The following is a 15,971-nucleotide window of genomic DNA, read 5'->3' on the forward strand; positions in this document are numbered from 1 at the left end:
TAACTGCACGGCAAAAAGCTAACCTAATTTTCTGAAGCTTGTCTTCGCACCATCATTACCGGTTAAGAAGAGAGGAGGGGCGACCGCGTGAACCTGCAGAACAGTGATGAGACGTAAGACGACAGTGACAGTACTATTTCCCTCGCCCCACATCCGCCCTTTCTGCCACACGACATGGGCCAGACACGCCCTCTGCCGCCGACTCTACCCACCCGCCACCCGCCTCGCAGGTCGCCCCACACCCTTCCCGCAGCACCAGGCAGCGTGAGGACTGGGTGGAACGCGATCGAGTCGCGCCGACGCTCTGCCCCACATACAGATCGCACAAGCACGTTGCCCGTCGCCACTCGCAGCGATACATCGCTGTCACTGCCTCACGCCGTAGGTGCTCGACTCTGACATAACGCTGAGGTGTCCATGTTCATCAGTGCGAAAAGAAGCAAAGGCCCAAGGGAAGAGTTGGGCTGGTGCAGGTGTCGGAAGCAGGAAGAGGAAGGTGCGTGTGCGTGTGACGCACATTTGGGTTGAGTAAACGGCGAAGTCACTCGTCGCGTGGGGAGCCATGTGCTGCCGAAGAAGAAAAAGCAAAAGAACGCCACACTAACTCACGGGGGAGGGGGCGCTCGCATCTGAAGAGAAGAGCGTGCACGAAGGGGGATTTTTGGATTGACTTGCACCACGGTCGGTGCACCGCTGCGCACAGCGTCCCGTTCGGCACCGACGCTTGGATCACACGCCCGTGTCGTGGGGGAAAGGGACACCATGGCCGCCATATACAGACGCAGCGAGGGCACGGCGGCCGAGCACACCCTTCCCTTCCCTCCCCTCTGCACCACACAGGGAGGGCACGAGAAACGTAGACGCGATAGGAAGCACCAGCACGGAATGCCGCGGCGAGACGCTTTGAGCCCCTATTGGAGCTTGAAACGCTGATTGGTCAAAGCCCTCCTATTCTCCAGCCCTCCTTCTATGCCGTCAATACTTTTCGAACTCTCTGTCTGGGTGCACGGCTTTGCAGCCATCGCAGACCGCTCCGAGGCCTTCGTTCCACCACTTTGGTCGGTTCTTGTCGCATATCTCGCATGGCTCAAACGCTTCCGTCTTCGGTGCCCTCTGCAGGCGTGGCGCAATACGCTTTTCGTACACCTGGCTGCGGATGAGATCGATGCTGTCCCCGTCCTCTCCAAGGTCGATGGACGGTGCCCGCTGAAGGATGGCGAGGACATCCTCGTGGTCAGCGACGCGATGATCCAGCCGCATCAGCTCGTAGAGCTCGTTCGCCTCGGTTGAGTTTTTGATCGCGAGCAGTTCGGCGCGGAAGTGCTCGACGATGGCGAGGCAGAATCGGATGAGGAACCGCATGCCGCCTTGCATAAAGGCATCCAAGAAACTGAAAAGCTGGTTGAATGGCAGCACGTGAATGCACAGACCTGTCAAGATCTTCTGAAGGTATGTATCTGGCCAGAAATTGAGCTTCTCCAAATGCTTCGCGACCTCAGGCTGCTGCTTTTGCATAAAGTGCTCGACCACCCACGCACTCGTGGCGAAGCCCACCGCCTCCGCTGCCCAGTGCCCCTTCAGGTACTCCGTCGCCACAAACCGAATGACCGCCGCCGCCTCCGCCTCGGTCAGCACAAGCATGCACAAGCCAGCAAGGTAGCTCATGGCCTGGCCGTACGCGTGGAACTCGTGGTACATGGCGTTCAGGAACGCTACCATCTTGCGGCGGTGGTCTGGATGAAAGAAGGTGCGGTCTGCGTCCTTGATGATGACACGCACCACCTCCTCATCCTCGTCTTCGATCTGCACATACTGCACAGGCTTCCGGTAGAACGCGGCCTTCGCCACCCATTTCTCTAACCGCGGCCGCAGCTCATCTTTGTGCGCCTCCAGAAATCCGTTGTTCAAGTTAAGCAGCGGCGCCCGCTCCACCACCTCCAACTGCCAGAAGAGGGGCATATCAAAGTAGGGGCCGGTAAAATGAGTCGGCTCGCAGTACTTCACGGGCTTCCTCTCTGACGCTGGGTCCGCAGTGGCCGCCTCGGTACCCGCGCCACGGCTGGACAACGTCGGGGCAGAAGCCGTCCTTTCTGCCGTCTCGGTACTCTTTCCAAAGCCGAACGAGACCGGCGCTGCAGCATCCGAGGCAGACGCCGGTGGCGTGATGGCTACGCTGCCGAAGCCAAACGCTGGCTTTGCACTCAACGCTGGCGTGGTGTTTGCGGCAGCTGCGGAACCAAAACCGAAGGTGCCTGCACCGGCCAACGACGGTGTGGCCGCGACAGCAGCGCCAAAGATGCTTTTCTGCGCCACCGGCGCCTCTCCCAGCACTGAGCGTTGCGCCGTTGGCGTCGACTGTGATGCAGGTGCCCCGATACCGAACACCGAGGCCCCCGCAGCAGTTGGGAAACCGGAAGGGAATGCGGCACCCGAGTCCGTGAGCGACGACTTGTTCACGACGGCAGCGCCCAAGGCGGCGTTCTGCGTCGCTGCCGCCTCCTGCTCTGCCGAATACATCTTCCACACCTCTGCATCCGACTTGCCCGACTTGGCCTTTAGCTCTCGCGCTTTTCGGTGAATGCCACGTAGCTCATCGTTAATCTTCTCCGCATTTGTGTAGGCCACCTGCACGTCATCGAAGAAGTCAGCTGGAATGGATGAAAAAGACTGCGCAAACGACGCGAGGGCGGCAGGGTAGCTACCAAAGGCATCGAAGCACTCCTTGGCACGGGCCGCCTTGAGTCCCGTGATTGTCTGCAGGTGAGCGGCGGTGGACATTGTGGCCTTTCGCAGGAGGTGAAGAAGAAGGGTGTGCGGAAATCACTGCGCCAACGCTGAGGGGCGATACCGGAAAAAGCCTACGAAAGCGGATGACAACGAGCACCACTAATCTCAAAGGACGCCAGATCGCACCACACGAGCTCCAGGCCACGCAAAGAAGCCGCGAGGGAGAGAGAAGTCGCGTGAGGATTAAGTTAGTGTTGTTATGGCACTTAGGTCTCTTTCGAGTGCGGTTCCGAACGAAAAACAAAGAGGCGTGTATGGGGAGAGCCGGTCCTTCAAAGGAAATGCCCAGCGGTGGCGGCGAAATCTGCGTATGCTGCTTCTCAGAGAAAGACCCTTCTGCACGTGCGTCACACACTGAGCTGTGCGGTATGTGTGTGCGTGAGCGAAGCCGTCAACGCAGGAGGGTGGAACATTATACACGCGTACAGTGGAAGTGAAGAGGGTGCGCGCGTAAGAGAAAAACGAACGGGGAGGGTCGAGGGGGTGATGGAATCGGAAGTGGGACTCGCAGGAGGCGCAAACGACGCACTAAAATTATACGCCCTCGCGTTTGCGCATCTGTGTAGGGCAGTAGGCCACCAAGGAATCACAGCAGTGGGGGGTCCATCCAATGCATCGCCGCCTCGCACCGCGGCTAGAGGAAGAGGAGTGGAAGGAGGGGGAGGACTGCATTAGTGCACCATTAGAGGAGTTTGGTTTTGCCACTGGAGAAGGGTATTCTAATAGACATGTAGACGTACAGAAATCTGCTCCAACAGCCCCTCCTCCTCCTCACGTACATGGAGGGAAGGAGAGCGAGCGGCACTGTACATGATGACCGTCACCCGAACCAACCAACGCCACCAGCGCCACGGGGTAGCGTGGGGCGGCGGTGAAACCGCGCAACGCTCTGCCCCGCAAGGCATGGGCACCAGCCAAGAAAAAAAAGAGAGCCACAGGAAGTGGAAGAGTCGCCCGATCAAAAGGCAGAACGTAGCAGCCGTGGGCACTGCTGAGACCAAGCCGTCAAGTAGGAGTACATCTGGCGGCTGCGCCCACTCCCCCAGCTGGAGCATGTGTGCTCATCGGCAAGTCTAGCCCCTTTTCACAGGAGGAGAATACGTTGAATCTCATTCAGTGGAAGCCGTCTCGCCATCCAATCGTGCAGACCAGGGGTGTGATAAAACTTGTAGAGCAGCGCCCCAATCTCGTCATCCGTCATAGGTACCTTAAGGCTACCCTTCACACAGTCCTGAAACTCGGACATGCTCAGCTTCCCGTCATAGGAAAGCTGGCAGGCGGTCCGGAAGGAGCGGATGGCGAGCGTGCGGCGTGCCTCGATGAGAGTAAGGAAGTGCAGCAGCGCAACCTCCGCCTGCGCCTCCGCATCGGCCCTGTTCGCGAGCGCCATTGCGCTCTGCACGGACCCCCGCTGCACCGTCACGCCGTTTCGGGTGTCGCCCCACGCCTTCAGCGACTCGCGCGGCTTGAAGGTGGAAACAAACTGCTGCTGCATGAGCTTCTCCGTGAAATCAGCCAGTGACACCCACCCGTCCTTGTCACTGTCGGCGTGCTCCATCACGTTGGTCAGCTCCGCATCCGTCGCGTGCGCGCCGGCGTCACTCAGCAGCTCGCGCACGTTCTCCCGCGTCAGCCCTTGTGTCGACGATGAGGCGTAGTGACGGAAGGCGTCTGTAACGCGCGAAAACTGCTGGTGCAGGTACGACGCCGCTTTGGCGAGAATGCCCTGGGTGCGAAAGTACGCTTCTTCCATGTTCGGCATTCCCATCTCGAGACACCGCTTTGTCCGCTCGTCCATCTCCTTTAGCAAGTAGTTGACTCCGTCCAGGCGAATCGTGTTGCCCACCTTCAGCTGCGTGGGGCCTTGCATGTTCTCTACGGCTCGGCGCGCAAAAATCTTTCCGCCGACGTGGCCGCTGTTTTTCACCGGCAGCTCGTACACGGACACGGTGTCATCGGCGAGGTAGTAGCAGATTATAAACCGGCGCCCCTCGTTCTCTTCCGATGGCTGCACTAGCTCAGCAGCGAAGCGAAAGACATCATGTGCGTAACGGGTCAGCTTTACCGCATCCTTCTCTCCCGAAGAGTCTTCGAACACCATCGTTGAGGCGCCGAAGCGCTTGCCGGAGGCGCCGGCGGCATCGCGCGACTTCTTGGCTAGCTGGGGTCGGCGCTTGCCCACCATGATTTCGTCTTCCTCGCATGGCGGCGCGGCGACGGCCGGCTCAGGGATGCCTCGCGCCTCCATGTACGCGCGTGTATGCTCGTCGCAGTCGTAGATGAAGAAGGGTCGCGTGAAGATGTCCACCGATGAGCCGGTGCGCAGATCCTCTGCGGTGATGTACGCCGGTGCTGGACCGTGTGGACGGTTGAGCGTCTCGGAGGAGAGCAGTACTGCGCGCGCCTCCTTCGGGACGCGGCGGCGGCGCACGAAGATCGGATATGGGTCGCGGCCGTCGTTTTCTGCCTTGTCGAACAGCACCGCAATGCTGCCATCCGCCAGGTAGTAGTAGATGCGGAACTTCCTCTTCTCCCAGACAGCGTAGAAGCGCAGCACATTGCGGTCGTACTCGTAGAAGTCGCGCGCTTTTCTCCGCTCTTCGGGGGTGAGGAGGCTTGCATGAGTACCCGCGCGCGTTGCCGCCTGCACCTCAACGACGCGCCGCATCTCAATCTGTTGCTCGTCTATTCCATCACGGCGGCGCATGGTGCTGGCTTCGAAGTCGTCGCAAGGATACTCGAGCGGCTCCGGCTGCGGCATCCCCATCACCTCGAAAAACTCGCGCGTAAAGGCGTCGCAGTCGACGAGCTGGTACGTCAGCCCGCGGACCTGAATGGAGGCGCCGATGCACAGGCGGAACACATCCACCCCTTCCGGTCTGAAGCGCGACACGGTAGTGCCCTTCTGCAGGCCGCTGTTCGCTACCGCCGGCGTCTCTACGATGCTGAGTGATCCGTCAGCGAGAAAGTAGTGTATCTTCACCTTGCGCACTCGCCACGTTTCGATGCTGCTTCCCACCACGTCCTCCGTGTAGTAGGCGAAAAAGCGCAGCACCTTGTCATCTAGCGTGCGCCACGACGGAAAGTGCTGCAGAATTACGCGAACCGGGATGCCGCAACCCTCAGGCGCCGTCTCGGCGCCTGCAGCAGAGCAGTCGAGGGCCGCCGCATCTTTCACGGTTCGCGCGCCCTCATTGTCGATGGTGCAGTACTGCCGTTTTCCATACGTTGCGGGGTGGTGCAGCTCTGCGAACGCGAAGCCTGGAAGTTTGGGAAGGGCATTATACACTGTCTTCTCTCGAATGCTCATTTTGGTTTTGCTAATACGAACAGTTGATTATGCCAATCTTTTTGGGCCAGCGGTTCTGCCGGCGTCCCTGCTGGGTTGTGCGAGCTTGTGTCTGACAGTGCGGCCGATGCGTTGATGCGTACCTTCGATGAAGGCAGAGAGGTGCAGCCCAGCGCACAAGGGAGGTATGTGTGTGTGTGTGTTTGAGGGAGAGAGAGAGGCAGCGGATGGGTAGATGAGGAGGGCTGCATCAAGCGTCAACGGACGGGCGCGTGCTGAAACTGCTCTGCCATGGCGCACATGAGTCGAGCAGCAAGGAAGCGCGCAAGTTGCACAAAGCATGTAGCGCTTGTACGACTGTCATCGCTGGCGTTTGCCATGCCAAAGACGGGAGCAGGCGCGGTCAGCGGTCATATGGGTCTGTGAAGACCTTCGGAAACTTCGTGAAGGGAGGGCAGAGACTGCTGCTACCGCCCCGCATTCGCTTTTGCGGTGAAGATGCACTGATCATTAAAAAAAAGGAGAGCAAAACAGAAGTACGACACAGACACTCGCCCGCATATATGAACAGAAACACTTCCCCAGCTGCGCTTGCGTACCGAGTTCATGGAAAAGGGGCGACGCAGTAACTGTTACCCGTCCGCTGCGCGCACGGCATGAAAAGAAGGGTAATGATTCCCTACCTGTCTTCGGTAGAACGCCGCGAGAAGAGTGCGGTGAGAGATGATGTGCTGACAGAGATAGATTCGTGTGTGTGTGTTCGCTGGCACCGTAGAGGTGCATGCAAAAAGAGGCGAAGGAAAAAAAAGAGAGCCAGCGACACAGGAAGACGCTCGCCGCTTCCGTTATAGCCAAGGATGGCGGGGAGGTTAGGGGGTGGGTGGGATGGGGATGGGGAAAGCAGAGAGGAGAAGAAGGGGGGGAGAGCGAAGAAAGGGAAGGAGGAGGGAGGGAGACACACACACATAAAATGAAGTGGCAATAGACAACGTAAAAAATTTCACATGAGCCGAGGCATGTACATTTTGGCTAAATGTGGAAATGTACATGCGAGGGAGGAGGGAACCCAGGAGCTTCTCAGCGCGCGCACGCACGCCTGGACGGTTACCCAAACCCGGCGCACGACGGCGGCGAAGAGCATGAGAGAGAGAGGGGGGGGCGGCCACAAACGCTCAGCGAGACACTCGGGCTTCAGCATCATCGAGAGCCTGAGAGTGAATCCCGAGAAAAGCATATAGGGAAGGAAAGTCACGGTAGGGCCGAGGCATCCCGCTCCTTCCCAACGCGCCCACAACAACCTTTACGGTCGGCGCGAGTTCTTTCAGCTTTTCCCTTGCCCCGGCTTCCATGAGGATGAGCTGACTCTATGCATGGGGTCATGTGTACGCGATTCTAACGAGTGATTGGGCAAGGATCGAGCTCGCTTGGAGGCGGCGTCGGTCACTCCACGAGCGCATTTAGCCGCTTCAGAATCTTGAAGGTCTGCGCACTGTTGTTGAGCGTGTAAAAGTGAAGGTGGTGATAGTCCAGGCCTGAGGCGCGAATGTGCTCGATCATCTGCACACATTGCTCCACGCCGTACTCCTTGAGGCCCTCCGGGTTTTCCTTGAGCTCCTCCACCCGCTTCCTTACATCTCTGGGAACGTTCGTCTTGCACAGCGACACCATCCGCGTGAATCCGGCGTAGGTCATGATCGGAAGAAGGCCCGCGAGAATAGGGACAGTAATGCCTATCTCCCGGCAGCGCTTTACGAACTTGACGTACAGAGAGGCATCGTAGAAGAGCTGCGTGATGATGACGTTGGCACCGGCGTCCACCTTCTCCTTGAGGTATTCCAGCTCCTTCTCGCTATCCTCGTCGGAGATGATGCCGTTCTCAGCAATCCGACTAGGATGACCTTCGGGGTAGCCAGCGACCGAGATGCAGAAGTAGTCACCGTACCTCGTGCGAATGTAATGCACAAGATCTTTCGCGCATGCAAAGCCGTCCGGGTTGGCCTGGTACTCCTCACCCTGAGGCGGGTCGCCGCGGAGGGCGAGGATGTTACGGATGCCATGCGTCTTGGCGAAGTCCAGAGTCTCCTTGATGAGACCCTGGGGCATGTTCGTGCACGTGATGTGCATATTGATGGGGATGTCAGGGTACGCATGCTGGAGGTCCTTGCAGAGGCGCATTGTTGTCTCGCTCGTGCGACCACCAGCACCCCACGTCAGGTCGAGGAAGACGGGGGATTGACGAATGAACTTTGGAATTTGCACCTTCATGAACTCATCCTCCGCCTTCTCGCTGCGAGGGGGGTAGAACTCGTAGGAGGTGTACCACTTGTTGGCATCCTCGGCAGCGATGGCGTCGACGATAAGCGCGGGCATGCCACCACGGGAGGGGGAGGGACGTAGGAGAGAGGCAAGGGAACTCGAAGTGAAGGAAGGGGAGCGCTATCCTTGGCCAGATTAAGACACGTTAGGGAAATGAACAAATATAATTGAAATGCTCGTCCATATATATATATATATAAGATGTTCGTGCAATCTGAGCGGCACTGCTGCAAGACAAGAAGCCACGAAGCAGAGAGTCACCGTCAACGTTCTAGAGTTTGTATCTAGCGGGAGTCGGGGATGCGCGTGCACCTCAGCGTGTTTGGTGTTCTGGCCTCAATGGTGCGTAACTGTAAAGGGGTGAGAGAGAGAGATGGGGGGGGGCAAGCTCGTAGTCCGCCGCACAGGCCATGCCAGACACCACAACCTTCCGGGGGTCTCTCGCGTCCTTCAAGTAGGTGCGCCCATATCTGTCTGTGTGTGTGGGGGGGGTGCTGAGGTGGGGAAGTAGAAGAAAGTGCCAAGGCAGCGTTTGCCTCTCATACGCGCGCGGCGCACCTTTCCCAAGTCTTGTACAGTGGCGAGGAGGGGCTTTCCTCTTTGGTAAGCGTACATCACAGCATACACAACCTTCCCGCGCAGAGACACATGCGCAGACAGATCCACGAACACAACTGTGGTGCGGAGAAGGGACATGAGCACACTCCGACGTGTGAGGGAAGTACAGACACAGCATACTGCGCACAGGCGCGCCAACACAGGCAAACGGACAGCCGCATGGGGAGCAAACGAAGGCGGCCATGGCCATTTTTACTCGAAGGACGTTAGTTGAAGAAACGAAACAAGCGAAAAGGAGCCGTATACGAACGGCAGTTACGACGAAGACATCAAACACGCGTCTTGAGCAGTTATCTATGTCAAAACACCTCTCCGCACATTTCCGGAGAGGAGTGCGAGTTTCCTCTTTTCCACACACACACACAGACACACAGACACATGCTACGCTCCTGTATGCGCCTCGCGTCTTTTGTTTCTGCCACCGCGCATATCTTCCGACCTCTCTCCCCTGGCCAAATAGCCAATTTAGAAGGCGAGGGTGGCACCCTAACACCCCTCCTCTTCCTGCGTGCACGTTGAGCAGCTCAGACGTGAAAGGCGGCAGCACAGAGGAGTTAGATTCCCAGCAGCGACACCCACTTTCTAAGGAACGCACACAGCCACACACACACAAAAAACGAAGAATCGGCGAGGACAATATGCGAGAGAACACGCAGAGGGCTCTCAGTGGAATGAGAGGCGCGCGCTTTTCTTTGTGCTTCTGATGATACTCTCTTCGTTCCCGGGGTGGCCCCTCTCGCCTGTCAACTATGGTCTGGCCACCAGACTCGTGTCGCACCGCGCGCAGGAGGATGCCACTTAGACGAGCAGCACAGCATTGATGCAGCCGTCGTTCTCTGGGTTGTTCGTCACCTGCGCGTACTTGCCCCAGACTACTTTGCCAGACGGCGTCACCAGACCTAACTCAGACACGTTCACCTCAATCACGGAGCCCTTCGTAATGACGCCAAGGCCGGTGTACATCTTCCCTTGCGGGTTCTTCTTGACGGAGATGATTGGGAGGTAGAAGGTTGCCTTCAGCTCCGGGTGGGTGACGTGGGCCTTTTTGAAGCGCAGCGCCATTGGCCGGATGAAGCGCTCCATCTTTGGCATGCGGCGGGTGAAGGTCTCGCCAACAAACGTCACCTTGTTCACCAAGCGCTTCCAAGACTTCTTTCCACGCTTGCCAGATGTAACAGCCTTGAGCATCTCATCCTCCGACACCGTCTTCACCTTCTCGATCGGTACGGCCCACTTGCCAGCCTTTTCCTTCCTCTTCTGCTTCAGTGAGTTTGACAGCACCTTGGCGCGGTCTGCTTCGCTACGGTCCATCAGGAAACTGGGCAGGGCATTCTTGGGCCCCTTCTCTTTCACCCGCTCCGTCGTCTGCTTCTCCTCATGCTCGCGGATCTTCTTTCGAATCTCCGCCTTCTCTGCGTACCGTGCCTTCTGCGCCAGCTTCGCCTTTATACCTCGCACCCGCTTCAGGTAGTTGGCGTCCGTGTGCGCCTTGCGGGCTTCGCGCTTGCGAGTGCGCTCGACATGATCAAGACGGCGGCCGTAGCGCTTCTGCGCTTGCTCGATGTACTCATTCTGCGGCATGGTGGCACGTTGCTACGAGGATGCGACACGGGAGAAAGGAGAGAGAGACGGTTGGGCGGAGTGTGCCGCGGAGATCAGGAAAAGGGGAACGAAGGGATATATTCGAAAGCGTGCAAAACAGTCACCACCACACTAAAAAATATATATCAGCGACAGAGCGAAGAAGTGAATGCGCAGTAACACGTGTTGCGTAAGCGGGGACGTTGGGCTGGCTGTCAGTGATAAGACACCTTCACACGAATGATCGTACAGTATCACAAGTACGTAGTTGCTGAGTGTGTGTGTGCGTGTGTGTATTCGTGGAGGAGGAGGAGGGGAGAGGAAGGGGTGCCAGAGAGCAGATGGACAACATGGAAACAGATGAAGAGAAGCGTGGAAATAGGCGTGTGCGATGACTCGATGAAGGAAAGGGAAGCACGGCTGGTTTCGCTTTGACCTCCGTGCCAACGTCTTCTGTTACGACGCAGCCCGCCATTACCACCGCCCCCACCACTCCTATCAGCAGCGTTTTTGCCCGTCACGTCTGATTGTGCGTTTTATGTGAGCTTGTTTCTTTCAAACGGATAGCAGCACGCGCGACATGTGAGGGGGGAGGGGCAGCGCCTGTGCGGCGACGCCATGCTATTCTTCGCAACATACGGCCCATTTTTGCCCGCGTTTAGTGTCCTGTGGAGCCCGAGCGCTGGAGTGCCGCTTTCCGCTCCTCAGCCATATCTGTAGTTGGCTTGCTTCGCTCGGTCATGATGGGGAAAAGAACAAAACTTCGGTGAACTCGCGCACCATCGCGTCCATCAGGTGCCGCTCATGCTTGGGTAGGCGAGTGAGGCTGAAGGTCGGGTACGCGGCGCAGGGGGGGGCCGTACCGGCAGTCGCCGAGGTAGAGGCTTTCACCAATGGATAGGAAGCGTCGGAGGCGATGGTGAACGCCTCCTGCAAACGCGACGACGGTGTGGTGCGCGCCAGATCATCATCGCGGTTACGGTTTCGCTTTACAATGCGGAGACGATCCTCCACGCTGTGGATACCGGTGAGCGGGCCACTGCCGGGAACGATAGGGGCGCTGGTGCTGGGTTGAAGTGGCACCACCCCGGCCACTGGAGCCGAGCTCGGTCGCTCATAGGACGGAGAGCCATCGAGGCGTGGGCTTAGTCCACCACTGCTTGAACGGCTTCTACGCGGCCGGAAAAGCATTGCAGAGGCGCCGTCGCATAAGCGTCCTGCTCATGTGACGGTGCCCTGAAGCGTTTGCGTGTGCGTGAGAAAAAAAAGAGGAGGAGAGCGCGGATCAATATTCAGCGCCGCGTTCCGATTCCGACAGAGTGCTGCGCCAACACTCACTCGATGGAGACAGTCGCAACAGTGGATTGTCTAGCGATGCCCAAAGGATTCACGCAGGCTCGATGAAGTACCGCACAACCGAAGCGGGTAGGGTCGACAAGAAGGTTTCCTCCGTTTCGCGACTCACTGCACTGAAGCCTATGAGGCTCACAGGAAGAGACTCTCTGCGGAGTCTCTACCATGTACGTATGGGGTGAGGTGCAGGTGGGCTTTGATAAACCAATGAAAGGCCGCCTGGGGGCTGGGGAGGTCGGGGTCGGGCAGGAGGGACGGCGAGAGCGTTAGGGGCAGTGTGAAGGCACCGGGTGGTATCAGTGGAGGTTCGATGAGCGGGGCTGTGACAAGTGGCCGGCGAGGGGGTGGGGTGGAGTTGCTGGTGAGTTGAAACACGCTAATTTTCGGTCATGGCGGGTGAGAAAGAGAGAGAGAGGCACATGACAGCCAGTGCACATTGGCTACGTCGGTGCATTCATCATTCCGCTCCCCGATCAGCGCGTGCGGCATAAAGCGCGGTGCGCTCTGTTCTTTTCCAGAAACGATGCAACGTATCAGAAGGCACACAGGCACGTGAGAGTCCGATTTGAAAGAAAAAGAGCAAAGCGCAGAATATGCTCAGCACAGAAAGCACAGTGAGGGGAGGGAGGGGGGACGGAGGGAAGAAGGCGGCGCTTTCGCATGGGAAGTCCCCGAGACTCAAGGCGAGCAAGGGATGGTCTCATGCACGCTCGCCTGCATCAATGTTGCTCGCCAAGCAGTAGTGCTACATGACGGAAGCACCGCCTATCGATTATCGCCACGCGCGCCTCAATACTCGCGGTACTGCAGCAGACTTCCAATGTGGTCGCTATCGTGCTGATTCGCATCAAACCGTTTGCGCCCAAAGCGGGGCACATTCTCATGTGCCTGTCCGGGCTTTGCGGACACTATAGTAGCGAAGGGCTCACTGGCGTCTATGCTCGCGGTGTGCTTTTTATGTGCTGTCAGCGATGGCCCCGCTACTGCCGTTGATCCGGCCCTCCGTGACGGCGCTTCGTATGGCTGAGAGTAGATGAGGTCCCGTGCCATACTTGGCTCGTGGTATGCGTGGCGGTGGCTGTGACGACTAAAAGGCTCCTCCTCTCGCAGAATACGTTCCAGTTCCGCGTCTTTGTGAGCGAGGGGACAGTTCTCTGCTGGCTTGACGGGTTGCTCAGCCGTGTCGGAGTCGTCGACAATTTCTATGACCTCCACCTCAGGCTCTTCCTTGGCTGCCACGTTGTGGTAGCGTGAGGGTGCCGGAGAGGATGACTGGGGGTGACCCTTCCCGTATGCATGGGGTTGAAGGGGGGCTGCTGCCGGGCACCGAGGATCAGAGCTGTCGATGATGTTGTAGATGGACTCCCCTGACGCACTCGGTGGTCGACGGCCGCTACATCGTCGCCCGCCATAGAAGCCAGCCCCCTTCACATCCTCGGACAGCGGATGCGTCTCGTCGAAGCCGTTGTCACCGACCGCCTCTGGGTCGTTGCCTGTCTTCTCAACGGGATCTGCATCGCCTTCGTATCCAACATAGCCTTCAATACGCCGGTTCAAGTCCTCCTGGCGGCGGCGCAGTTCTCGCTCTACGGCTATGGCGGACTGCGCCGCTTTTCTTCGCTGCTCTTCCTGCTGCGCGATCTCGTCAAAGAGGCGACCACATGGCGCCGCAGCAACAAAAACCGGTCTCTTTGGCTCTACGCCGTCGCTTGCCGTCATGGCCGGGGTGACGCGCCAACTGGCCCGCGAGAGGCGCGACGTCGACGGACGAGATGAGGCGGCCGAGGTGAGCGCAGATGAGGTCGTCGTGTCTCCCTGCTTCTGCAGCGCCGCATACCCTTCACGCTGCAATTCGCCAGGCCACTTGCGGCTGTCGGCCTCGTACATCTCGAGGCGCAGCTCTTCGTCCATCTTCAGAACCACCTTCTGTTTCTTCATTAAAATGGTTGCAACCCCCGGCAGCGACAGCTGGAGCACGCGTCCGCGCGAAAGGCCCTCGCCAATGTACAGAAAGAACTCTTTGAGTGCGGCAGAGGCAGTCCGCGCAGGCACGCCACACACTGCTACAATGTCCGCCATGCTCACTCGCACATACCCTTCCCCGCTTGGGCGCTCAAGTGGCACTTTGCTCGTGTCGACGCCGTAACGATTTGCGTAGTTGAGGTTGATGCCAACGCACAGCGTGCGTGCTGTGTAGGCGTGCTGCTGCCGGTCACGCAGCAGCACGTACTCCTTTGTCCACAGTGCACCGAACGGCGCAATTTGCACTGCGCTGCCGTCGAGAAGCAGGCGACGCGCTACTACCGCCACCGCCACCCACACTTTTTCCAATTCGCTCAGCAGGAACACACTCTTATCCGATGTGTTTTGCCCTGCGGCACACTCGACGAGTGCCACGTTCGTCGTGATGGCCCCTCGACTACTCAGCATCTCTCTCTCTCCGGTTTCGTTGTTTCTCTGTGCGGGCGAGTAGGCTTCGCACGCTTGACAGCACGTCTCTGTATTCTCTAATGATACCGCCCCACCCCGCCGGGTAAGACGGATAATGCTGTGCGCTTGAACAGCTGTTTCGCCTCTCGCGCCTCCCTCTTGCCTCTGCTGATGCGGCGACCCACGCGGCCAACACACGCCGCTAAAGTACAGCTCCTTGGGAGAGGGAAATAAAATGCTTGCGAAACAAGGGGAAGGAAGGGGCTGCGGAGGAGTGGGGGTGAGTGCGTCAAGTGAAGTCTGAGGGCTGGCGCTTGTGCGTTAGTGTCCGTGAACGTGAGCGCTGTATGGCCCACGAGGAAGGTGCTCGCTGAGCTGTCCCCGAAGGAGAACAAAGGAATCGGGGGCAAGGCAGCAAAAGGGCAAAGGAAATGGGAGCGAGTGGATAGAGAGTGGGTGAGAGGGGCCCAGTGCGCGTATTCAACCGCGGCAGCTGTGAGCGAGCCGCAGAAGGGCGCTGGATAGCACCGCCCCTCTGTAAGGACGCATGAGTCAGCGGAAACAGTCATCTCGGGACGATGAGCAGAGAGGCTGGTGCGCCTTGCGCCTCAGAGTGGTTTCGCTCGGTTGTGGCTGGCAGCGGGCACTGATGAAAGGGAATAAGCAGGGACCGAGAGAGGAAGGAGAGGAGAGGGTCTTGGCGGGTAAGCAGTCGCTCTGTAGCGATCGATGGTGGGGGCAGGGAAGCAAGAGCGAAGGCAGGAGTGAGCTCGGGTGGGTGGGAGGGGGGAGGGGCGATACGAGGAGGGTGACATCATGCGCCGAGCGGATTGGAGGAGTTTGAGTACCGGTGGACACGATCGACTACCGTTGCGGGTTGGCAAGGTGCGAAAGCAGCGCGCTGCGATGTTGCATTTACCCCTTTGTGCTCCATGTCAGGCCAGGCATCACCTTTCGTAGGCGGTTCTGCCCCCAGCGTGCAGTCAAAGATCCGCTGCGCCGACCATCGCTTCTCGTCACTATCATCGTCAAAGAGCGATGGCGGCGGCTGCCGGGCGGAGCGGGTGGCCGGCGATCGGCGCAGCGAAGGGGAGATGCAGACGTCCTCGACCTCTCCACCGTTGCGCTCCTGCGACATATGGCGGCGCAGCGGGGCGGCAGGCACCGTTGTGGTGGTGGAGGCCTCCATCAACGTTTTGGCGATCCCCGCGATAGCGGCAATGCCCCGCAGCAGTCCGGCACAGAGTTGGGTGCCGTACTGAATAAGCCCGGAGTCGCCGATAGTTTGGACGTGACGCACGACGACGGAATCGATGGCGGGAGCATAAGTGTCGACGAGGCTTGCAAACAGCCTTTGGTACACTTTCACCGCACCCAGAAAGCGATGGTGTGCCAGGTAGAGGGCCAGCACGATGCGCGCGCAGAGGTATAGCCAGCGCATCGCAATGAATGAGGAGAGAAACAGCACATCCGCCACCTCTAAAAGCCATGCAAAGATGAGCGTCAGCGTCACATTGGTTACCTGCAGCGCATCAGGGTCTGGCGTGTGGCAGAGCTGCGCACCGTAGACGACTGGCTGCACAAAAGACAGGTACCA

At 58.6% G+C, this 15,971-nt stretch overlaps 7 protein-coding genes across 7 annotated transcripts in view; all 7 read right to left on the reverse strand.

The window, feature by feature from the left end:
* Positions 1-975: 975 nt before the first annotated feature.
* LSCM1_00675 (uncharacterized protein) lies at positions 976-2,778 on the reverse strand (the record flags this gene model as incomplete). The annotated part of the gene is made up of 1 exon (XM_067318317.1): positions 976-2,778. One exon carries the CDS (start codon positions 2,776-2,778, stop codon positions 976-978), a length of 1,803 nt encoding a protein of 600 aa, XP_067174422.1.
* Positions 2,779-3,871: 1,093 nt separating this feature from the next.
* On the reverse strand, positions 3,872-6,097 carry LSCM1_00676 (uncharacterized protein; the record flags this gene model as incomplete). The annotated part of the gene is made up of 1 exon (XM_067318318.1): positions 3,872-6,097. The coding sequence occupies one exon, from the start codon at positions 6,095-6,097 to the stop codon at positions 3,872-3,874; it is 2,226 nt and encodes a 741-aa protein (XP_067174423.1).
* Positions 6,098-7,516: 1,419 nt separating this feature from the next.
* LSCM1_00677 (uncharacterized protein) lies at positions 7,517-8,446 on the reverse strand (the record flags this gene model as incomplete). Its single annotated transcript, XM_067318319.1, has 1 exon — positions 7,517-8,446. One exon carries the CDS (start codon positions 8,444-8,446, stop codon positions 7,517-7,519), a length of 930 nt encoding a protein of 309 aa, XP_067174424.1.
* Positions 8,447-9,808: 1,362 nt separating this feature from the next.
* LSCM1_00678 (uncharacterized protein) lies at positions 9,809-10,591 on the reverse strand (the record flags this gene model as incomplete). Its single annotated transcript, XM_067318320.1, has 1 exon — positions 9,809-10,591. One exon carries the CDS (start codon positions 10,589-10,591, stop codon positions 9,809-9,811), a length of 783 nt encoding a protein of 260 aa, XP_067174425.1.
* A 738-nt stretch (positions 10,592-11,329) lies between these two features.
* LSCM1_00679 (uncharacterized protein) lies at positions 11,330-11,782 on the reverse strand (the record flags this gene model as incomplete). The annotated part of the gene is made up of 1 exon (XM_067318321.1): positions 11,330-11,782. The coding sequence occupies one exon, from the start codon at positions 11,780-11,782 to the stop codon at positions 11,330-11,332; it is 453 nt and encodes a 150-aa protein (XP_067174426.1).
* Positions 11,783-12,733: 951 nt separating this feature from the next.
* On the reverse strand, positions 12,734-14,374 carry LSCM1_00680 (uncharacterized protein; the record flags this gene model as incomplete). The annotated part of the gene is made up of 1 exon (XM_067318322.1): positions 12,734-14,374. The coding sequence occupies one exon, from the start codon at positions 14,372-14,374 to the stop codon at positions 12,734-12,736; it is 1,641 nt and encodes a 546-aa protein (XP_067174427.1).
* Positions 14,375-15,188: 814 nt separating this feature from the next.
* The window catches only part of LSCM1_00681 (uncharacterized protein), a gene marked incomplete at both ends in the record, with an annotated part of 822 nt that continues 39 nt past the window's right edge, over positions 15,189-15,971 (reverse strand). The window contains one exon of the mRNA XM_067318323.1: positions 15,189-15,971. This exon is cut by the window's right edge and continues 39 nt beyond it. Within this exon, the coding sequence (XP_067174428.1) occupies positions 15,189-15,971 (783 nt within the window).

This window comes from Leishmania martiniquensis, chromosome 36 (genome assembly GCF_017916325.1).
Source record: "Leishmania martiniquensis isolate LSCM1 chromosome 36, whole genome shotgun sequence".
NCBI classification, from domain to species: Eukaryota; Euglenozoa; class Kinetoplastea; order Trypanosomatida; family Trypanosomatidae; genus Leishmania; species Leishmania martiniquensis.